General features: G+C 37.7%; 1 protein-coding gene across 5 annotated transcripts in view; it reads left to right on the top strand.

Moving 5' to 3' along the window:
- The window catches only part of LOC105431515 (uncharacterized), a 68,870-nt gene that overhangs the window by 17,358 nt on the left and 35,711 nt on the right, over positions 1-15,801 (top strand). The window contains exons 1-3 of one of the 5 annotated variants that reach the window (XM_025219434.2): positions 9,204-9,219; positions 10,488-10,596; positions 13,606-14,021. In XM_025219434.2, the coding sequence (XP_025075219.1) occupies positions 10,543-10,596; positions 13,606-14,021 (470 nt within the window). In that variant the 5' untranslated portion in view covers positions 9,204-9,219; positions 10,488-10,542. Of the gene's footprint in view, positions 1-9,152; positions 9,224-10,487; positions 10,597-10,678; positions 10,834-11,041; positions 11,827-13,605; positions 14,022-15,801 lie in introns of those variants that run through there. The other 4 variants (XM_011645753.3, XM_011645751.2, XM_089070891.1 and 1 more) reach the window with 4 other exon arrangements.

Below are 15,801 nucleotides of genomic sequence, written 5' to 3'. Positions count from 1 at the left end.
AGTGAAGTATTTTGACGTATATACTCTTTTTGTCGAGGTCTGTGTAAGGGTGTTCACGTACCGGCCGCACTAAACGGAAGTAGTTGGCCGTGGGAAAAAGAGGGTCCCGCGGCTGATTGAAGGTCAGCGTCGACAACGTCGCGTGCAAGATTAGCGTATTGGGTTTATACATTATGTCACACATACGATTGTGTGTACGCGTACACAAGAACTATAAGTGCTGTTACTATACATATGCTATGTCAACTGTATGTCTCTAACTTAATGTTAAGCTAGCCCTCCTCTCAATAAAAAAAAAAAAAATAAATATTTATTGCTTAATCTTGTATGCAAAATAATGATTGATGTGTCTGAATATTTTCCCGCAACATTAAAAAAAAAAAATCGATAATTTTATAATCTATTTTGTCAAAATGTTTCTTTGTTGTAATTCGATCACTTACGAAACGCGCGTGTGACTGATCCATTTCGTTTGATAACGACGCATATATCGATCACGTTGACAATTGGCCAAATAGTTGACCATTGCGACAAGTTGGCCGAGTCCCCTGCGATAATCAACCTGATTTCGTCGCGGCTTTTATCTTCTCGAACATGACCGGAGAATGGGCCTCTTTATTTTTGTTATTTTAATTTAAGGCATTACAGGTGATTCTTTGCAGAAGACACGAATAACAATTTTCTCGGGAAATTAAAATAAAATCTAAGATGTTCCCAGCACTCTTTACTTTTAGGGATTTAATCTTATTGGCTAACTGCATCGGTTAACCGTTATCGATAATTCTAGTTCAAACAGTCAACAAGTGTTGCTGGCCAACAAACTAGGAACACGGCCTGAAGCGAAATTCTTTGCTGGCTAACTTTGTCGGAAGCCAATGCAAACAGGTCGGAGACAGTTAACAATGTTAGAATGTTAGCTCAGAACGCTATGCATGTATTGCATGTAGATTTTAATCATGTAACAGTATAGTCACTTTATAATAACGATGTTGATAACTATAAGTAATATATTTCCTAAAGACTCATTCTCGATCTCTTTCTGCAAAAGAATTCCGATTTATTCGTAATTTACTTATTTAACTCTCATTAAATTCAGACAAATTCTTTTCTGCAAAATACTTTTAGCTATTACTTTTTTTCGAGTACCGGAAACCTTTTTGCTAATTTTAAATCGGCGATTGTGCGAGGTGGACGACCGCGTAATAGTCACTCGGAGAAATTTCAATGCCACGGCATCGCACATATGCGGAATCTAACTCGTCAGATTTACGAATCGTTAACCTCCACGACGGCACTGTCATCGTTTTGTTTGTTATTACGTAGTAAACGCGGCATTGCACGAGTACGAGAGATTTTTGATGGCAAATGATGGCGAACAAGAACATTCTTATGTTATACGCCGATCGATCGATCGAACTTTAGATTGAAACTTTTTTTTCATGTAGGAAATAAAGTTTTATTTTATAATCGATACAAATTATAAATAACTAAACCCTAGACTTTAGCGATATAAATGGTTCATATATATTCAAGTACACAAATGTAAAATTTAATTATATTATTTTTATATATTCTTTTTTTTGTTCCTTTTTTCATATTGATAATAATGAGATAAAAGTTAAGATATTTATTTTAATTTTTTTATGATGGATTCATGTATTTTATGCATCCAAAAATTAATTAATTATCTTGATACAAATTATATTTTTTCCGGCAGTTTTATATTATTTTATAACTTATTCTATATGTACACTAAAAATTAAAGACTTAATAAAATTTAAATGCACTTTGTCTTAATGAAATATTCAATTGCTAAAAAACTGAACGATGTTAGAAAGAAGTAAAAAAGTGTAAAAAGATGTTGAAATACAATTTCATCAAGTGTCAGCTAATAAACAATTATCAGTGTACAATTCGTTGAAGCATTCTCAATGAACGAGCGTATCTTTCGATCGTATTTATGCCGTGTACATAAATCAAGGCGAGTTAAATATAACGCTTTGATCATCAACGTGCTAATTACCAGAGAGCCGGGAGCTCTCTGAACTCCCGGCGGTGTCCAATAAATTCAAAAACGAGATAAGCGGAAGAAAGAGTTCCGTGAATCGTCTCTCGATTCGTCTTCCCCTTCTTCGTCGTTTTGATCGCCGTGAAATGGCTTTATCTCGCTGTGGCACGAGTTAGCCAGCCAGCCAGCCAGCCAGCCAGCCAGCCAGCCAGCCAGCCGCACAGAAATTCACTGATCTCGCGCGCGAATTGCAACGATGCGCGGCATACGTTGCACTTTCGGATCAGGCGATCCGTACAGATACGAACGATTTAAGCCAGACGGAACGCACTCGTGCTGCCATTCGTCGATAAAACGTCCAGCCACGGTCGCTGACCCGGGGTCTATTAATCCTTTGACACGTACTTTGGGGGTCCCCTGTGTCTATTTAATTCTCTTATCGCGCGACTTTAATTTCAAAAAGTATCGTAACTCGCAGGGATTTTTTTAATTTAAAAAAAATTAGATGCAATTTCGAAATTAATTATATCTCTTACTCGCGATATAACGTAAAATAAATATATTTTTTCGGTTTCTTATTTAATTACGTTTTTTATTACGTACTTTTAACAGTTACAGTTATTAATAAACTATGATTAGAAGATAAATTTTTTAAACTATCAGTAAGATATTTTTATCTATGTTTATATTTTCTTGAAACTTGATTGAAATATAAATCTTTAATCTTCACTCGTTTACGTGATGTTAGCGAAAAAAATATAAGCGTCATTTAAAATATCTTTAATGGCGCATTTGAAATGTATTATTCTATATAAAAATTATTAAGAACTGTAGACTTGTTTACACTTTAAGATACTACTGGCGGCATATCTTTCCATAACGATTCTTTGGAGTCAATCTTTGCCATTAATAAGACGCGTTTCACCGATTCTCGTTAGCGAGATCGCGGAAAATCGCGATATGACAGTCCAGTCGTCGACTCGTTAAGCCTGCTTAATTTAGCCCACATCCTGATTTCCAGAGAATCCAACAGAACTGTGATCGCACAGTTGACCAGTGTAAGGGATAATATCGGATACACAGATGCTGACGATTCGCTTCATGCTGGCATATACTGAAAAAATAGTGCATTTATAGAGTATTACAAAATAAATTGTGAAATTAGCTAAAAGTAATAGTAATAGTAATGAAGAACATTGATCTTGGAAAATAAATTTTGTGGATCGAAAAAACAAATTTTCTTTGTTAAATAAAACGGAAAAAGGATTGAAATCTTTATTTTTAATTAGTTGTCATTGTCCTTCCTATAAATGCTAATTATTCAAAATTATAGAAATTGAAAAGAAATAAATAAAAAAGATGTAACAACAAAATAATTTACATTTTCATAATGTCACAAAGATGTACGAATAGAAGATATATTATTTCTCCTTTGTTTTCTCTTGACAATTTAAGCTTTCTGATGGAGTTTTTACGTGACAGTAGGGATCATCTTGTATGCACATAATCCTCGTATCCGTCGTCTAAAGACCACGCTTCTACGTGCAGAGATGGTAGCTCGTATTACGGTCCGTTGATACTACAGTTACGTTAATGTTCGCAACAGAAAGAAGCTGAAGAGATGCGGAAGATGCAAGATCAAGGAGAAACTGAACGATCGTTATGACATTCTTCTCGTCTTTCGTATGAATCCGTCCTCTGAAAGCTAATCGGATTATTGTATTATAGTAATTAATCGGTCTGCTGGTTTCTTCTTTTCTGTAGCATACACCAAAAATGAAGCACATCCAAATGTGGAGAAAGTTGCTACTTCCTGCTTTTCTCTTGCTTTAAAAAATCCGACAGAATTGAATAAAAAAATGAAACTGAAAGAAAAGGCTAAAAATAAAGAGACAAACAGAAAAAAAAAATAAAAGTGAGATTTATTAAACATTTTCTTAAAATTGTTGTAGTTTTATTTTAAAACTCATTAATTTAAATTTGTTGTTATCCGTTGTTTAAAATTTAATAATAAAATTATAAATAAATAAAATTTGCAGTACTATGTATTGCAGTTAAAGAAACAAAGTTTGTCACTCAATAACTGCAATAACTGCAATAAATTTAGAATATGATTAAAAATCATTCATTATAATATTAATAATCGGTAGATTTTTGCAGATTTACACGTACGTTGATTTTGTTTACTTAATAAAAAAGTTATATAATATAATTATATTGTTCTAATAAAAATAACAATATAATTCGCTTATTTATGAAATTCAGAATTCATGAATCATGTGATATTAATGAATCCGTGCGCTGGTATCATAGATTCAATGGTATCGATAGATAGATTTCGCTCATAATCAGAGAGATTTAAACGACTAGAACGTTTATGCTCGTAGTCTTTATCGGCGGATCTCTTAAATTCAAGAAGCGAAGCGCCGGCGCGTTACTCGGCAATGCGAATTCGCGGGACAACAGTGTCGTTAGAGTTAATTTTCGAGCTTCCGCCACCGACGCGCAGTGGCGCTCGAGCGAATAAAAGCGGAATCTCTCTTCACCCCCCCCCCCTCCCTTTGAAAATGCATATCTATGAGAAATGTCGAGATACATTAGTACAGTCTCGAATGGCGAGCTAATGAGAGGTCGTGGAAAAAGTCTCACTTCAGAATAGTATAATTATTTTAATCGCTTTATTGCTTGAAATAGCGCTTGATGAGGCTAGATGAGGCCAGTCTTCGAATGCCAGTCATAAAGCTTACTCCTTCAAGCACCACCGCGCAATGCTCTGCTCTATCAACAGTGACGAGGAAGACGCGAATAACGGTATCATTTGCGCGCGCGAGTTCCGGTTACGATCCTTCGAGAGCCGGAGGCTCCTCAGGAGACCACGTTTCATTCTAGCAGGAAGTCACGCCGCCGGAAATCGTGTCGCGAAGTAACGTTACCGAATCGTGCCGGAAACGACGAAGAAAGAGACAGAGGAAAGTAGTAGGACAGACGGACGTGGTATAATTGAAGATTATTTTGTTTTACTTCTTAATCACATATAAGTGTGCGTAAGAAACATCACGTTACTTCTCTGGATGTTATTAATGTCCGTCTGTCGTGAGAAAATTCTTCCTGACGTTAGTTGCTGATCTAATTAAATCAAATTGGCGTCTGGATGAGAAATTTAATCGATAGCAAATTTATACACGTTATTTTTGCCTCGCCGATTCCTTCTCTGAATATGGGTTGTACGGTCAAGTCGTTTTAATCTCCTGGAGATTTTTATATTCGACATCAAATGTATCAGCGTTAAACTGAATTTTCGCAAATTTAATTTAACGTTTGGACGTGGACATATTTAACCACATATTTAACACCCACGCTATATTATTGACTTGTTACATACAGTTAAAAATCCAACTTTTTTTTTTGTTCGTGCTTAAATAAAAGCTAAATTTTGTCAGATTTATTTATTTTTCATTATTATAATTATGAAAAATAAATTACAATTTTTTTAACACAAAAATGGATATAACTCGAAAACAACTCATTTCTATCTAATCTATATTTATATAGCTTTTTTTTTCTTCCTTTTGAGTCCCGAATCACTTCAAGAAATAAATAATGCGGACGAGTTTCCGGACACCCTGTATAACGAGACTTCGTGAAAACGAAGAGACTCCTCCACCTTCGGAATGAAAACTAACGAGTACCGATAGCAGGACAACTTTGTTGCAATTATCATGTCTTAGATTAAATGATGGACCCAATTGGATCGCGCAGGCATAACGTCGACACAACATCTCTAACAAGAGGTCGCTCTCTCTCATCCGGAGCTCCCTATATTGCGGTAAACGTCAGTTTTCTCGTCGGTGAGATCGGCAATGAAAGTCGAGCGGACTAGCCGGCCCTTCCTACGCGTAACGGCTTTATAGTGATCGACTATTCCTGGACTTAGGTCGGCTCGTGAATCAACTTTGTGGCTGAAAATATAATACATCTACGCGCGCGTCCAAGCGGAAGTTGCGTTCATACACCGACGTGTAGGTGTCTAACGAAGAATAGTAATATATTTTACCGAGACAGATTTGAATTTCAAAAGAAAACGATCGTGAATGGATGGTTTACAAATTTTTACATTTCACAATTTACTTTATGTCTCTAGTAATATAAGTGATTTTCGAAAATCTGCGCACTGCATCAAAGAACCATATAGTCGAGCATTCTGTTTTCTGTAAACTTATACGGAAGCTTGGTAACTTGGAAAAAAATTTAAAACCTTGCATATATAAAATTTTAAATTTTTTTCCTCGAGCGATCGTTTATTGATACAATTGCAAGGTGGGGGCGGAAGGAGAGATTGAGCAATCAGACGTTGACGTCATCTCGATGATCTCATCCGTGTTTGCAATGCACGTGTCGTGAAGTCGTATTTGTGAGCAGAAACATAATCATTATAGAAGCGGTGCTTTAACCCTCGCCAGCGTTCTCACACCTGGCTTGTCCGCGATGTTCGAGTGCAACGGCGCTCGAATAATAATATATTGAAAGGCAATTTCGATGAAAACAATTGATTAAGAATGCAAGCCGGGAAAGTTGGCAGGGCTTAACATTCACGTCAATATTCGCGATATTCTCTCTATCGGATAAAAATAAACGACATGACGAGCATCTGGCAGCGCGGCAAACATTCGGATAAACGTTTCTGATCGGGGAAGATGGCAGTCGATGATGTAATTCACGGATCGTTTCGTACGACGTAAGCCTGTCGTATTCATCGTAACTATAATCGTCCCGAAAAGTTGCGTCACTTTACCACCGTAAAACGCCAAATTCCCAGAAGGACAAACTCTCGTCGTTTTCACATAACAATTTTTTTCTGATATCGCGCATAAAATATTAAGACATTATTTATAAAGTTATATATAAGAAAGTTGTATCACGAGTGCCAAAGGGGATAGATAAATTTGGAACGAATAAATTCTCTATCTTGAGAAAGATTCCAAGCGGAGGGCGGTTGAAATTTTCCAAAGTTGTTTGGAACTTTTGTTTTATTTTCTCTTTTCACTTTTCTTGCGTTTAATTGTCTCGCGCAGATGTTGAATGTAGAAAAAAAAATTTATTTTTTTAAAAGCATTTTTTTTTCTCGACAAAATTTCACGGTACTTCAGATTTAATTCATCTTAATTCGTCGCGAGTGACGCGTCGCGCATTATGCATCGGTTTTCCGCGCTCGATTGTACTGACATTTTAGATACTCTTAAGGGCAAATTTATCACGGGTCGCCCGTGCTTCGTATTATGCGAACAGTGGGATTTATTATTCCGCTCTCAAGACGACGCCCATTTCTCAGTCGTGCAGCACGGGGATACAGTGCGTGCGAGCACGCACGGCAGGGGGCATGCAAATTTATCAATTTAGCGCCCCGGTGCACTCAAGCGCATTGCATCATTGCTCTGCAATTGCGGCGGAACCGGCGGCCATTGTCGTGCGTAATTCGTCGTTGTATTTAACCTTCGTGTCTCTGAAACGCATAGAATGAATCGACGTAACGTTTTGAGAAGTTTTCACGATTTTCATCGCTCTTATATTTAAAATTGATACGGTAAAGATTATCTATATCTATATTTTTCCTTTTATCGAAAATATTTGTGAAATATATAGCCAGTAATCATTTGTCGTCGAATAAAAACCATAACGGTCGCACGTTTGCTTTCATGCGTACGACCTTGGCGAACCGTGTGAGGTGACTCACGCACAGGTGATAAGCACAATGAAGTTATCGTGCAACGGTTACCTAACGCATGGTAATCGAACGGATAAGCCGGGCTTTTAATTTTCTTTCACACCAGGAGTTCGAAGTATCCTGAATGCTGCGTATGGTTTTCTTATCATGCATGCAACCTTAGAGAAACTTGACTTGTTGGAGTCTCGTAGAAGCCACTCTTATCGGATCATTGCGCTCATGGCGCTATGCGATATCAAAATGATTCGAATTGATGCTTACCTCATATTCCATATTATTGTACAGGTTTCAGAAATGGAGGTCACTCGCTCGAGAAGTAAAGTTAAAGATTCAAAAAGAAGAAAAAAATTGGTATAAACATAAATCTAGAAATGCATTATTTTCGTTATCGTTACATTTTTATGTTGAAATTTTAAATTGCCTTACTTTCGAATATTTTTGTTAAAATTGAAAGAAAAGGTAATTTTTAGTACGTAGTAGTTTAGTACGTAGTTGCAAGCTACTTTTATTTGACTTTAATTATGTTATAAAACTTGTAAAGACTATCTTTTCTTTCTATTTTGACAAAGAGAGATTCCATAAGCGAGACAATTTGAAATTCCATAAAAATGACGATGATTCATAAGCAACGCATTTCCGGACTTCTTTATACGAAACCTGTCTTCTTGCTTTTGCATCCCCAATCAGCATCTCCCGAGCAATTGATTTCCATTTTTGAAACGCTCTTGTATATTAGAAATAGAACAGTGGTTTGGAAAAGCATTCGAATAATTTTATTCAACTCTGGAAGCACCTTCCAAATTCATTCCGTAAAATCATGGCTGCTGGTTTTTTTCCCAATAGCACGAATCTCTTGAGGGAGAGTCTCGTTCGTTTCTCGGCGCGCGTCAGTGTTCTAGAAGTCATTGCCCTCGGCTCGGCCTGCATCCTCTCGGGTTCTCACGCCCGCGTGTGCGTGATGTCACCTGTCCGCGAAAACAAGTGCCCATTCAAGCGAGAGACGAGATCATTTCCTCTCCTCGTTTTCTTCTCACTTTTTTCCCTAGCTTGAAAACAAAAAAAAAAAACTCTGTCGTAAACGCGTCCTTTTCATTCTTAAGTAACAGCCTGTTCAGCTAACGTTTCGTCGCGATTTTTAGAGCGATATTTACAGTTCTTTCCATTTTAAAACATTTGGTGGACAGTATTTATGATCTAACGATATATTTATAACTTATATTTATTATATATTTATAGTATATAATATAATGTAATATAGTGCAAGTTTTATCTTTAAAATATCATTTTAAATTATTTCTTAAAATAGTTCTTCAAATTAAACCATTTTCACATATTTAAAAGAAATTGGATGTACGTATATTATTTATTAAGGAAAAAAATTAAAGTAAGATCTTAGAACTAATTAATGTACAAATGTTTTAGGTAGTCCCAATGATACTTTATCGAGAAGACATTTCGGACATTGCCTGGAGTACTTCTTGGCGCGAACGTGAGTACGTCCTATTCATTTTTTTTTTCATCTTACTTCCGATAAAAATCGACTCTTCTTACCACAAATTTCTTATATCTCTTTATATCAATGCAAAAATTATAATTGAAAATATTACGATTTTTTTTTTTATATACAGAAATACACATATCTTATTTAAGAAATATTTAAGAAAAAAAATGATATAGCTATGTACACTATTCTTTAGAGAGTCTCAATTAATTTTCACACCAGTTTTCTAAATTGCCAGATGTGTGGTTAGAAAATTGATTTATGATAACATTGAAAAAGATATATCAAGTGAAGTCGGTTAAAGGGTCAAGTGGGTATCCGCTGGTCTGCCTTGGAAACAAACTCGTCGCAGACGAGTGCGGACTCGAAATATCCGTGACCGTGATTTGCCAAAGGGAAGCCGAGTTCGTTCCGGTGCTTGCAAAGTCGCGTAACGGGAGCGGGAGCGGGAGCGGACGGGAGCCGATTCAGCCGTGAAATTCTTCACGCACGGAAGGGCCCCCCCGGGATCCTTTAAAACCAAGCGGGGGTTCCCCGCATGGGAAAGGAACAGATTGAATAGCCGGCTACCACGACCGCTGGCTGCCACGACGAATGCGCGTTTGCACCTGCAGTTTAGCTGCACGCGCGAAGCGATCGAGCGTTTCGGTTCCGCGGAATACTTCGAGTAATGTCGCAAATCGGCGAAATCGGCGAAAGATTAGAGGGTGTAGCTTAAAATACATTCTCTTCCGCGTACAGGCTATCGCGGAAGACACAGGCACAGTAATCTAAATTTTACATTACGTAGTAAGTTCTTACTTGGGAGAATGATAGATGAGAAACACGTCAACACATACGTCAAATATTTATTATAAATATTTCTTATTTGTATACAATTATTATATAAGATTAGAATGATAGAAAATAATTATTAATAATTTCGATATCGCAATTCTATTTTGACAATGAAAGATAAAAATTTGGTTGCGATATTTTATAAATAAAAGATAATACGTGTGCGAGATTTAAAGATCCACTGATATATCTCGACAATCCAATCTTAAATCGTGACTTGTAAGTAGTAATCTTATCAGATTCGGTAAAACATTTTCTATCTTTTGCAATGATCATAAGTACTCTTCTGCTATGTTCTTGCTTGGGTGTGAACTAGAGATATGTGAAAGTTAGATAAATATTAAACTTCTGCTTGTATCTTTTTCTTATCGACACATGTCTTATATAAATTAGATAAATAATTAATACATATAATTTAGAGATATTCGTATTGGAAAGACATTATGCAACAGAAAATATTGGCGCCAAGTGCATATGTCAATAAAACATGGAGAGTGCTCGTTCTACAGAAGGCAATTACTATTAAAGGTAAAAAATGATCCACAAGTTGACGCGATCGTACGATTACCCGGCGACCAATTGGCGATTCTCAATTTACTACTTTTTACAGAATCGATCTACTTTCGCGCGCAGCTATAAAAACTTGCAATCTTAACGATTTCGATGCAACATTAACGATCGGCTGCGAGTCCCGGGAGCAGAAAGTCACTATTTCAAGCGAGTAGAGATCCAAATTCCTGGTCCGGTTGGAAAAACGTGCGACAGGTAGGCCGGTGCATGCTGCAAGATGTATGCGTCTCGGGAGGACGATACGAACTTGGAATTGATGCGAGAGCCGCGGCGGCATAGAGCAGCGTCTAGAAACGGCGGAAGGGAGAGCAACGGGCGACTAGAGCGGAGTAGAGTAGGTGTAGCTATAGTCGGCCGTCTGTCTCGTAACCTTTGCCTCGCTTTTGCGTCGCGCTCAGTCGCGGTTTGGCGTTCCACTCGCGCGCGTTGCTTCTCTCTCTCTCTCTCTCTCTCTCTCTCTCTCTCTCTCTCTCTCTCTCTCTCTCCTCGCTATCCCTCGCGTAAACGGAAGTTACTCGCTGCCGCATCGAAAGTAATAGTATTCGTAGTCGCGTCGGACGTACCACGGTGACACGGAGATAGCGTTACGAAACACCATCTAAAAATCGTCAGGAGGCATCGGCGCAGTTTAACTCAAGTTTTAATCCGCAATTAGATACGCAAATGCGGAGAGAGTGATGTGTGCTTTTTCAATTTTGATCAGATCGACACGGCGGTGGGATCGAAAATTTCGAATTAAAGAGAGACGATTGTTAAACATAATCGCAAGATACGATAGTCTGCTTCCGTCCGAGTTTCATCGTTTTTGAGCGCGTACGCATCGATGCGAGTAAACGTGTGTGTTAGCGGAGCTCATACCGCGGAAGCAGTATGAGCGAGATTTGAGATTTGAGCGGTATACGTGTGTATATACGCGTTAACGAGCCGACGTGCAAAATCGCGCGCGTGAGAAACGAACAGCAGTGAGCGCGTCTGAGCGTAAACTGAGACTAAGCTTAAGCGGCTCGAGGGAGAGAGAGAGACGACCGTCGATAAACGGGAAGCTTTCGTGAACGATAGACGTGAACTTACGCGCCGATGAGTCCAAACACGAATGAAACGCAAAAATGAAGGGAATCCCGCGATTTCCCATTTTTTTTTTTTTTTTTCTAGATTTTTGTAGCGCGTAGTGTCTCTTACAATGCTATGGTAATTTTTTTTCTTTATCATTGTTTCTAGTAAAGATACTTTAAATCGATACTTCCATGTTACTTTCATCTCGCATTTTAATTTATTGAATCTTGCGGATCGTCTCTACATACTTCTGATAGTTTCTACGATAGAAAAAAATATTTTTCTTTTTTTTATTTTATATTGATCGATATGTTCAATACTAACAAAAATATAACTTAGAATGTCCATGTTAACTAGTAAAACACGGTATAAATGTACGGTATAACGTTTCTTTATAAAAAAATTAAAAAGTTATTCAGACTCAAGTCAATCTTATGAGGAGTACTTTGTGTTTATTTTCGAAATTCTATTGTAGTTGTGATAATAGAATGCAAATGTCATAATTCCAATCTCACGGATAACAAATCTTTGTTTCCGCTGAATTTTAAATTAATTTTTTATAAATTAATTTTTAACATATTTGTATCGTTGTGATTAATTAATTCTTAAATTACTAATATTTTATAGAAGAACAAAACGCCATGAACTTATACTTGGTTAATGAGGATAGCTGTTTGTAAAAATTGTTTTCTGAAAACTGATTCGTGTCATTTCGTTGTAAAACTTCCAATTACGTATTATCTACAAATTCTCCATGTTCTGCATGTTCTCCATTTGTCGTAGTTTCTTGTTTTCCCTAACTTAATTAAACTTTGCAACTACAAAGATGTACTTTTCTCACGCGTCAGTATTTCCGTTTGTCAATTCGTTTATCATTCCGTTAAACATTCAAATTCAACCAATTCGATGTTTTTCAGGGTAATTTTTCTATATCCGCGAACTTTGTCGAAGACGCGACGGCGCCTAAAGATAGGAAGTACGACGTCGGGTCTGTGTCTCAGTCGCTGACTATGATTTTAAACGCGTTTAAAGCGTTTGTCCCGCGTTTCCTTCGCGCTCTCTCGTTCCGATTGATCGCGGGTGTTTGCGTAATGGTCGCGGATGGATCCGATATTCAGTTATCCGCTAACGATGATGATAATGACGATGACGCTCATCCGGGGGGAATGATTGTCACGACGGAAACATGCCAGTTTGACGAGAGAGAGACGGTTAACTTATTGCGCTAATAATAGTGCTCTTTGCTATATACGCGAACTATAGACGCCGCGAATCACATGCGTGATTTTGTATGTAATCGCTTGATCGCCGATCGCTAGATAGATCGAACCGTTCGAACCGCTAGTCGATTTAATACCTCGGGAACAATTGTCCCGTGTTCTCCCTTTATGCACTCTTAATCTTACATAGCATCTCGATTTTGTCAATTTGTAACAAAGTTTACTCTGTTAAAAAATTCTATATAGTTTGATTTTGAAAAATGTTTGTTAATGTATCTCACGTATTTCTTCAATAATTGATAACGTTTAGAAATAAACGTTTAAAAATTTCTCTTAGCATCTTTCCATGATAATTTAAATATATATTTAAACATGCGATATTTCGCGATACTTCTTTTCTAATTTTATCGAATCTATAGCGATCATCCGAATCTTTCCTAATTGTTTCGAACGGTACGTTGCTAACTTCTAACTACGTCTCTACGGAGCATTAATCAACCGGCCTACCGTCATGCTCTTATTACCGTGAACGGTAATACTTTTTCTATCCGCTTCCGATGACCCTCGATTGATCTCTTTTGTGTCGCTTCGTATTTTTCTCATCGTCGCGCCTATCGCGGTTAATGACTCCCGGCGATCTTCCACGGCGATCGTACTGAATTCCCGCCTATGTGTTTGTTTCTCCTGTGCCCAGGTGAAGGAAAAAGGGACGATGTTGTCGTATATGTTGCCGACGGAGGACAAGCCACCACCCGGCGAGCACAGCGGCCAACAGAACAATTATCGCACGACCGGCAAGCTGCAGAAGAGCAATGCCGTGGTGAGCACGTCACCCAGGAAGTGCGTGGACGCGACTAGAACGATGATCGTCTCCACCAGGATCGAGGATCATCCGGCCGGCGGCGATCCTGTCGCCCGGCACGGTTCTCCTCGGCCGATCGAAAGTCCGAAACACAACGGCACGAGCACCACGAGAAAATCGACCCTGCACAATGCCAATAGGGTCACCAAGGACGACAGCCTCTACAGCATCGACAGTGTGGCCAGCACCGCCGGCAGCGAGCGCAAGAACAAGATTCTGAACGGCGCGAAGCACGCTAGCCTGAAGAGGTAGGTGGAAGAGATGTTGTCGAAGAAGCGATGTATTTCAAAACTGATTGGAACGCCATAGATAACAATTTATCGAATATATCTCGCATACTTTGTAAAAATAACGTTAGACTCGATTTTCAAAATATTTTAAACTCGAGATGAATTCGATGAAACTTGTATCCAAGATATTACGATATTTGGGGATATTCAAAATTATTAAAATACTCGATCACGTAACAAGATGAAATTACAAGTCTTCGAAATTGAAGTATTGTCGTTTACCTCGGAGAAAATGCCGAGTTTAAGAGAGCGTGCGCTCTCTCTCTCTCTCTTTCTCTCTTTCTCCCCCCCCCCCTCCTCTTTTTCTCTTTCTTTCGGAGCAGGTTCTCGAAAGCTGCCCGCAATTATCTGCCCCCCGAGCCGTATAAGCGTGCACGAGTTCGTCAGGTTTTACATGGTAAAACGCCTCTCTTTCGCGAAAGGAAGAAGAGAGAACGTCACTATATATCGGGTCTACAGGCTGACTTTCGCAGCTCGCACGAGACTTTTACGGCATTTGCACGTGGGATAGGTCAGGGTCAGCCACGCCGAGGCGTTCGAGACGGGGCGTTGCAATGCATCGAGCTCCGAGCCTCGAGACGTACCGTCTCCCGAGTGCACTTAATAATCCTGACAAGAGACACACGAAATAGCAAAAGACGACTTGGTGTGAAACTGCCGTAAAATAGGTAAAAATAGGAAGAGAATACTTTCGTATTTGCACTTTTTACGCTTTTTAATAGTTCGCGAACGTCATACATTATGATAATTTTACTTTTGTGTACAGATAAGTGAAAAAATTAGGAAGTTACGTTTTGAGAATTTTGTGATAGTGAACTTGTTTTAATCAACAATTTTTCATAAATTTCTTGATAACGAATTGCGTGATAACGAATATATTAAAATGCAGACATTATAATGCCGACAATGATTAAATATTTTTTTATACGTTTTCGAAGAAAAGCGTTTATTTAGGTTGACTTCGTAATAATGCTGGCAACGTGAGGTTTGAATCACTCTAGAAAGAAACTATATGACCTGATCCGTTGCCAAAACGCTGTTGCGTACTTAGAAAATACTGTTGCGTATTTAGCGTCTATTTTTGCAAGTACGTATCAGCAGGTAAATGCGTTTTTTGCATTTAGATTTTCCTCTTTTAATTCTTAAAAAGAGTATATTTTTAATATTTTTTAACATTTGTATGAGAAATTTACAATACTTATTTTTTTCGTTTTAACATCTTTTATTATCTTCTTATATATATATATATATATATTTATTATATTTTTTATTTCTTAACTTTACCTGTGATGATATTCGATGATATTATTTTAATTTGGAGCGTAATTATTGAAAAAACTAATATTAAAAAGTCATAAGAGATAAAAATTATTGTTTTCGTTAAAAAAGTTCTAGATAGATTTGCTAAGGAATATAATTTATCAATTTATTAATTTATCTCGCATTTCAACGACAGCTGTATATAGAAATTAAATATGTTGATAATATTGGAATCTTGTATTATAATCCGTGAAAAGATTAAGTAGTAACTGTTAATAAAACGCACTTGTGTCAAAGCGCAAAGAGATTGAAATGGAAATGTTTTCTATAGCAAACAAGGACCGTGGGATTCCATAATCGATTCCAACAGAGCTTAGACTGTATACCCTTGCTAATCGACTGCCGCCGCGGCTCGCTGCGTTCGATACTTCACAAGCCGTGAGAGTAAAATTATCACAGTCCGACGCAGCAATTCTTT

This window comes from Pogonomyrmex barbatus, unplaced genomic scaffold, assembly GCF_055798465.1.
Source record: "Pogonomyrmex barbatus isolate J1 unplaced genomic scaffold, ASM5579846v1 scaffold11, whole genome shotgun sequence".
NCBI lineage: Eukaryota > Metazoa > Arthropoda > Insecta > Hymenoptera > Formicidae > Pogonomyrmex > Pogonomyrmex barbatus.
The sequence above is the reverse complement of the archived record's forward strand: the minus strand, read 5'-3'. Positions and strand labels throughout refer to the sequence as shown.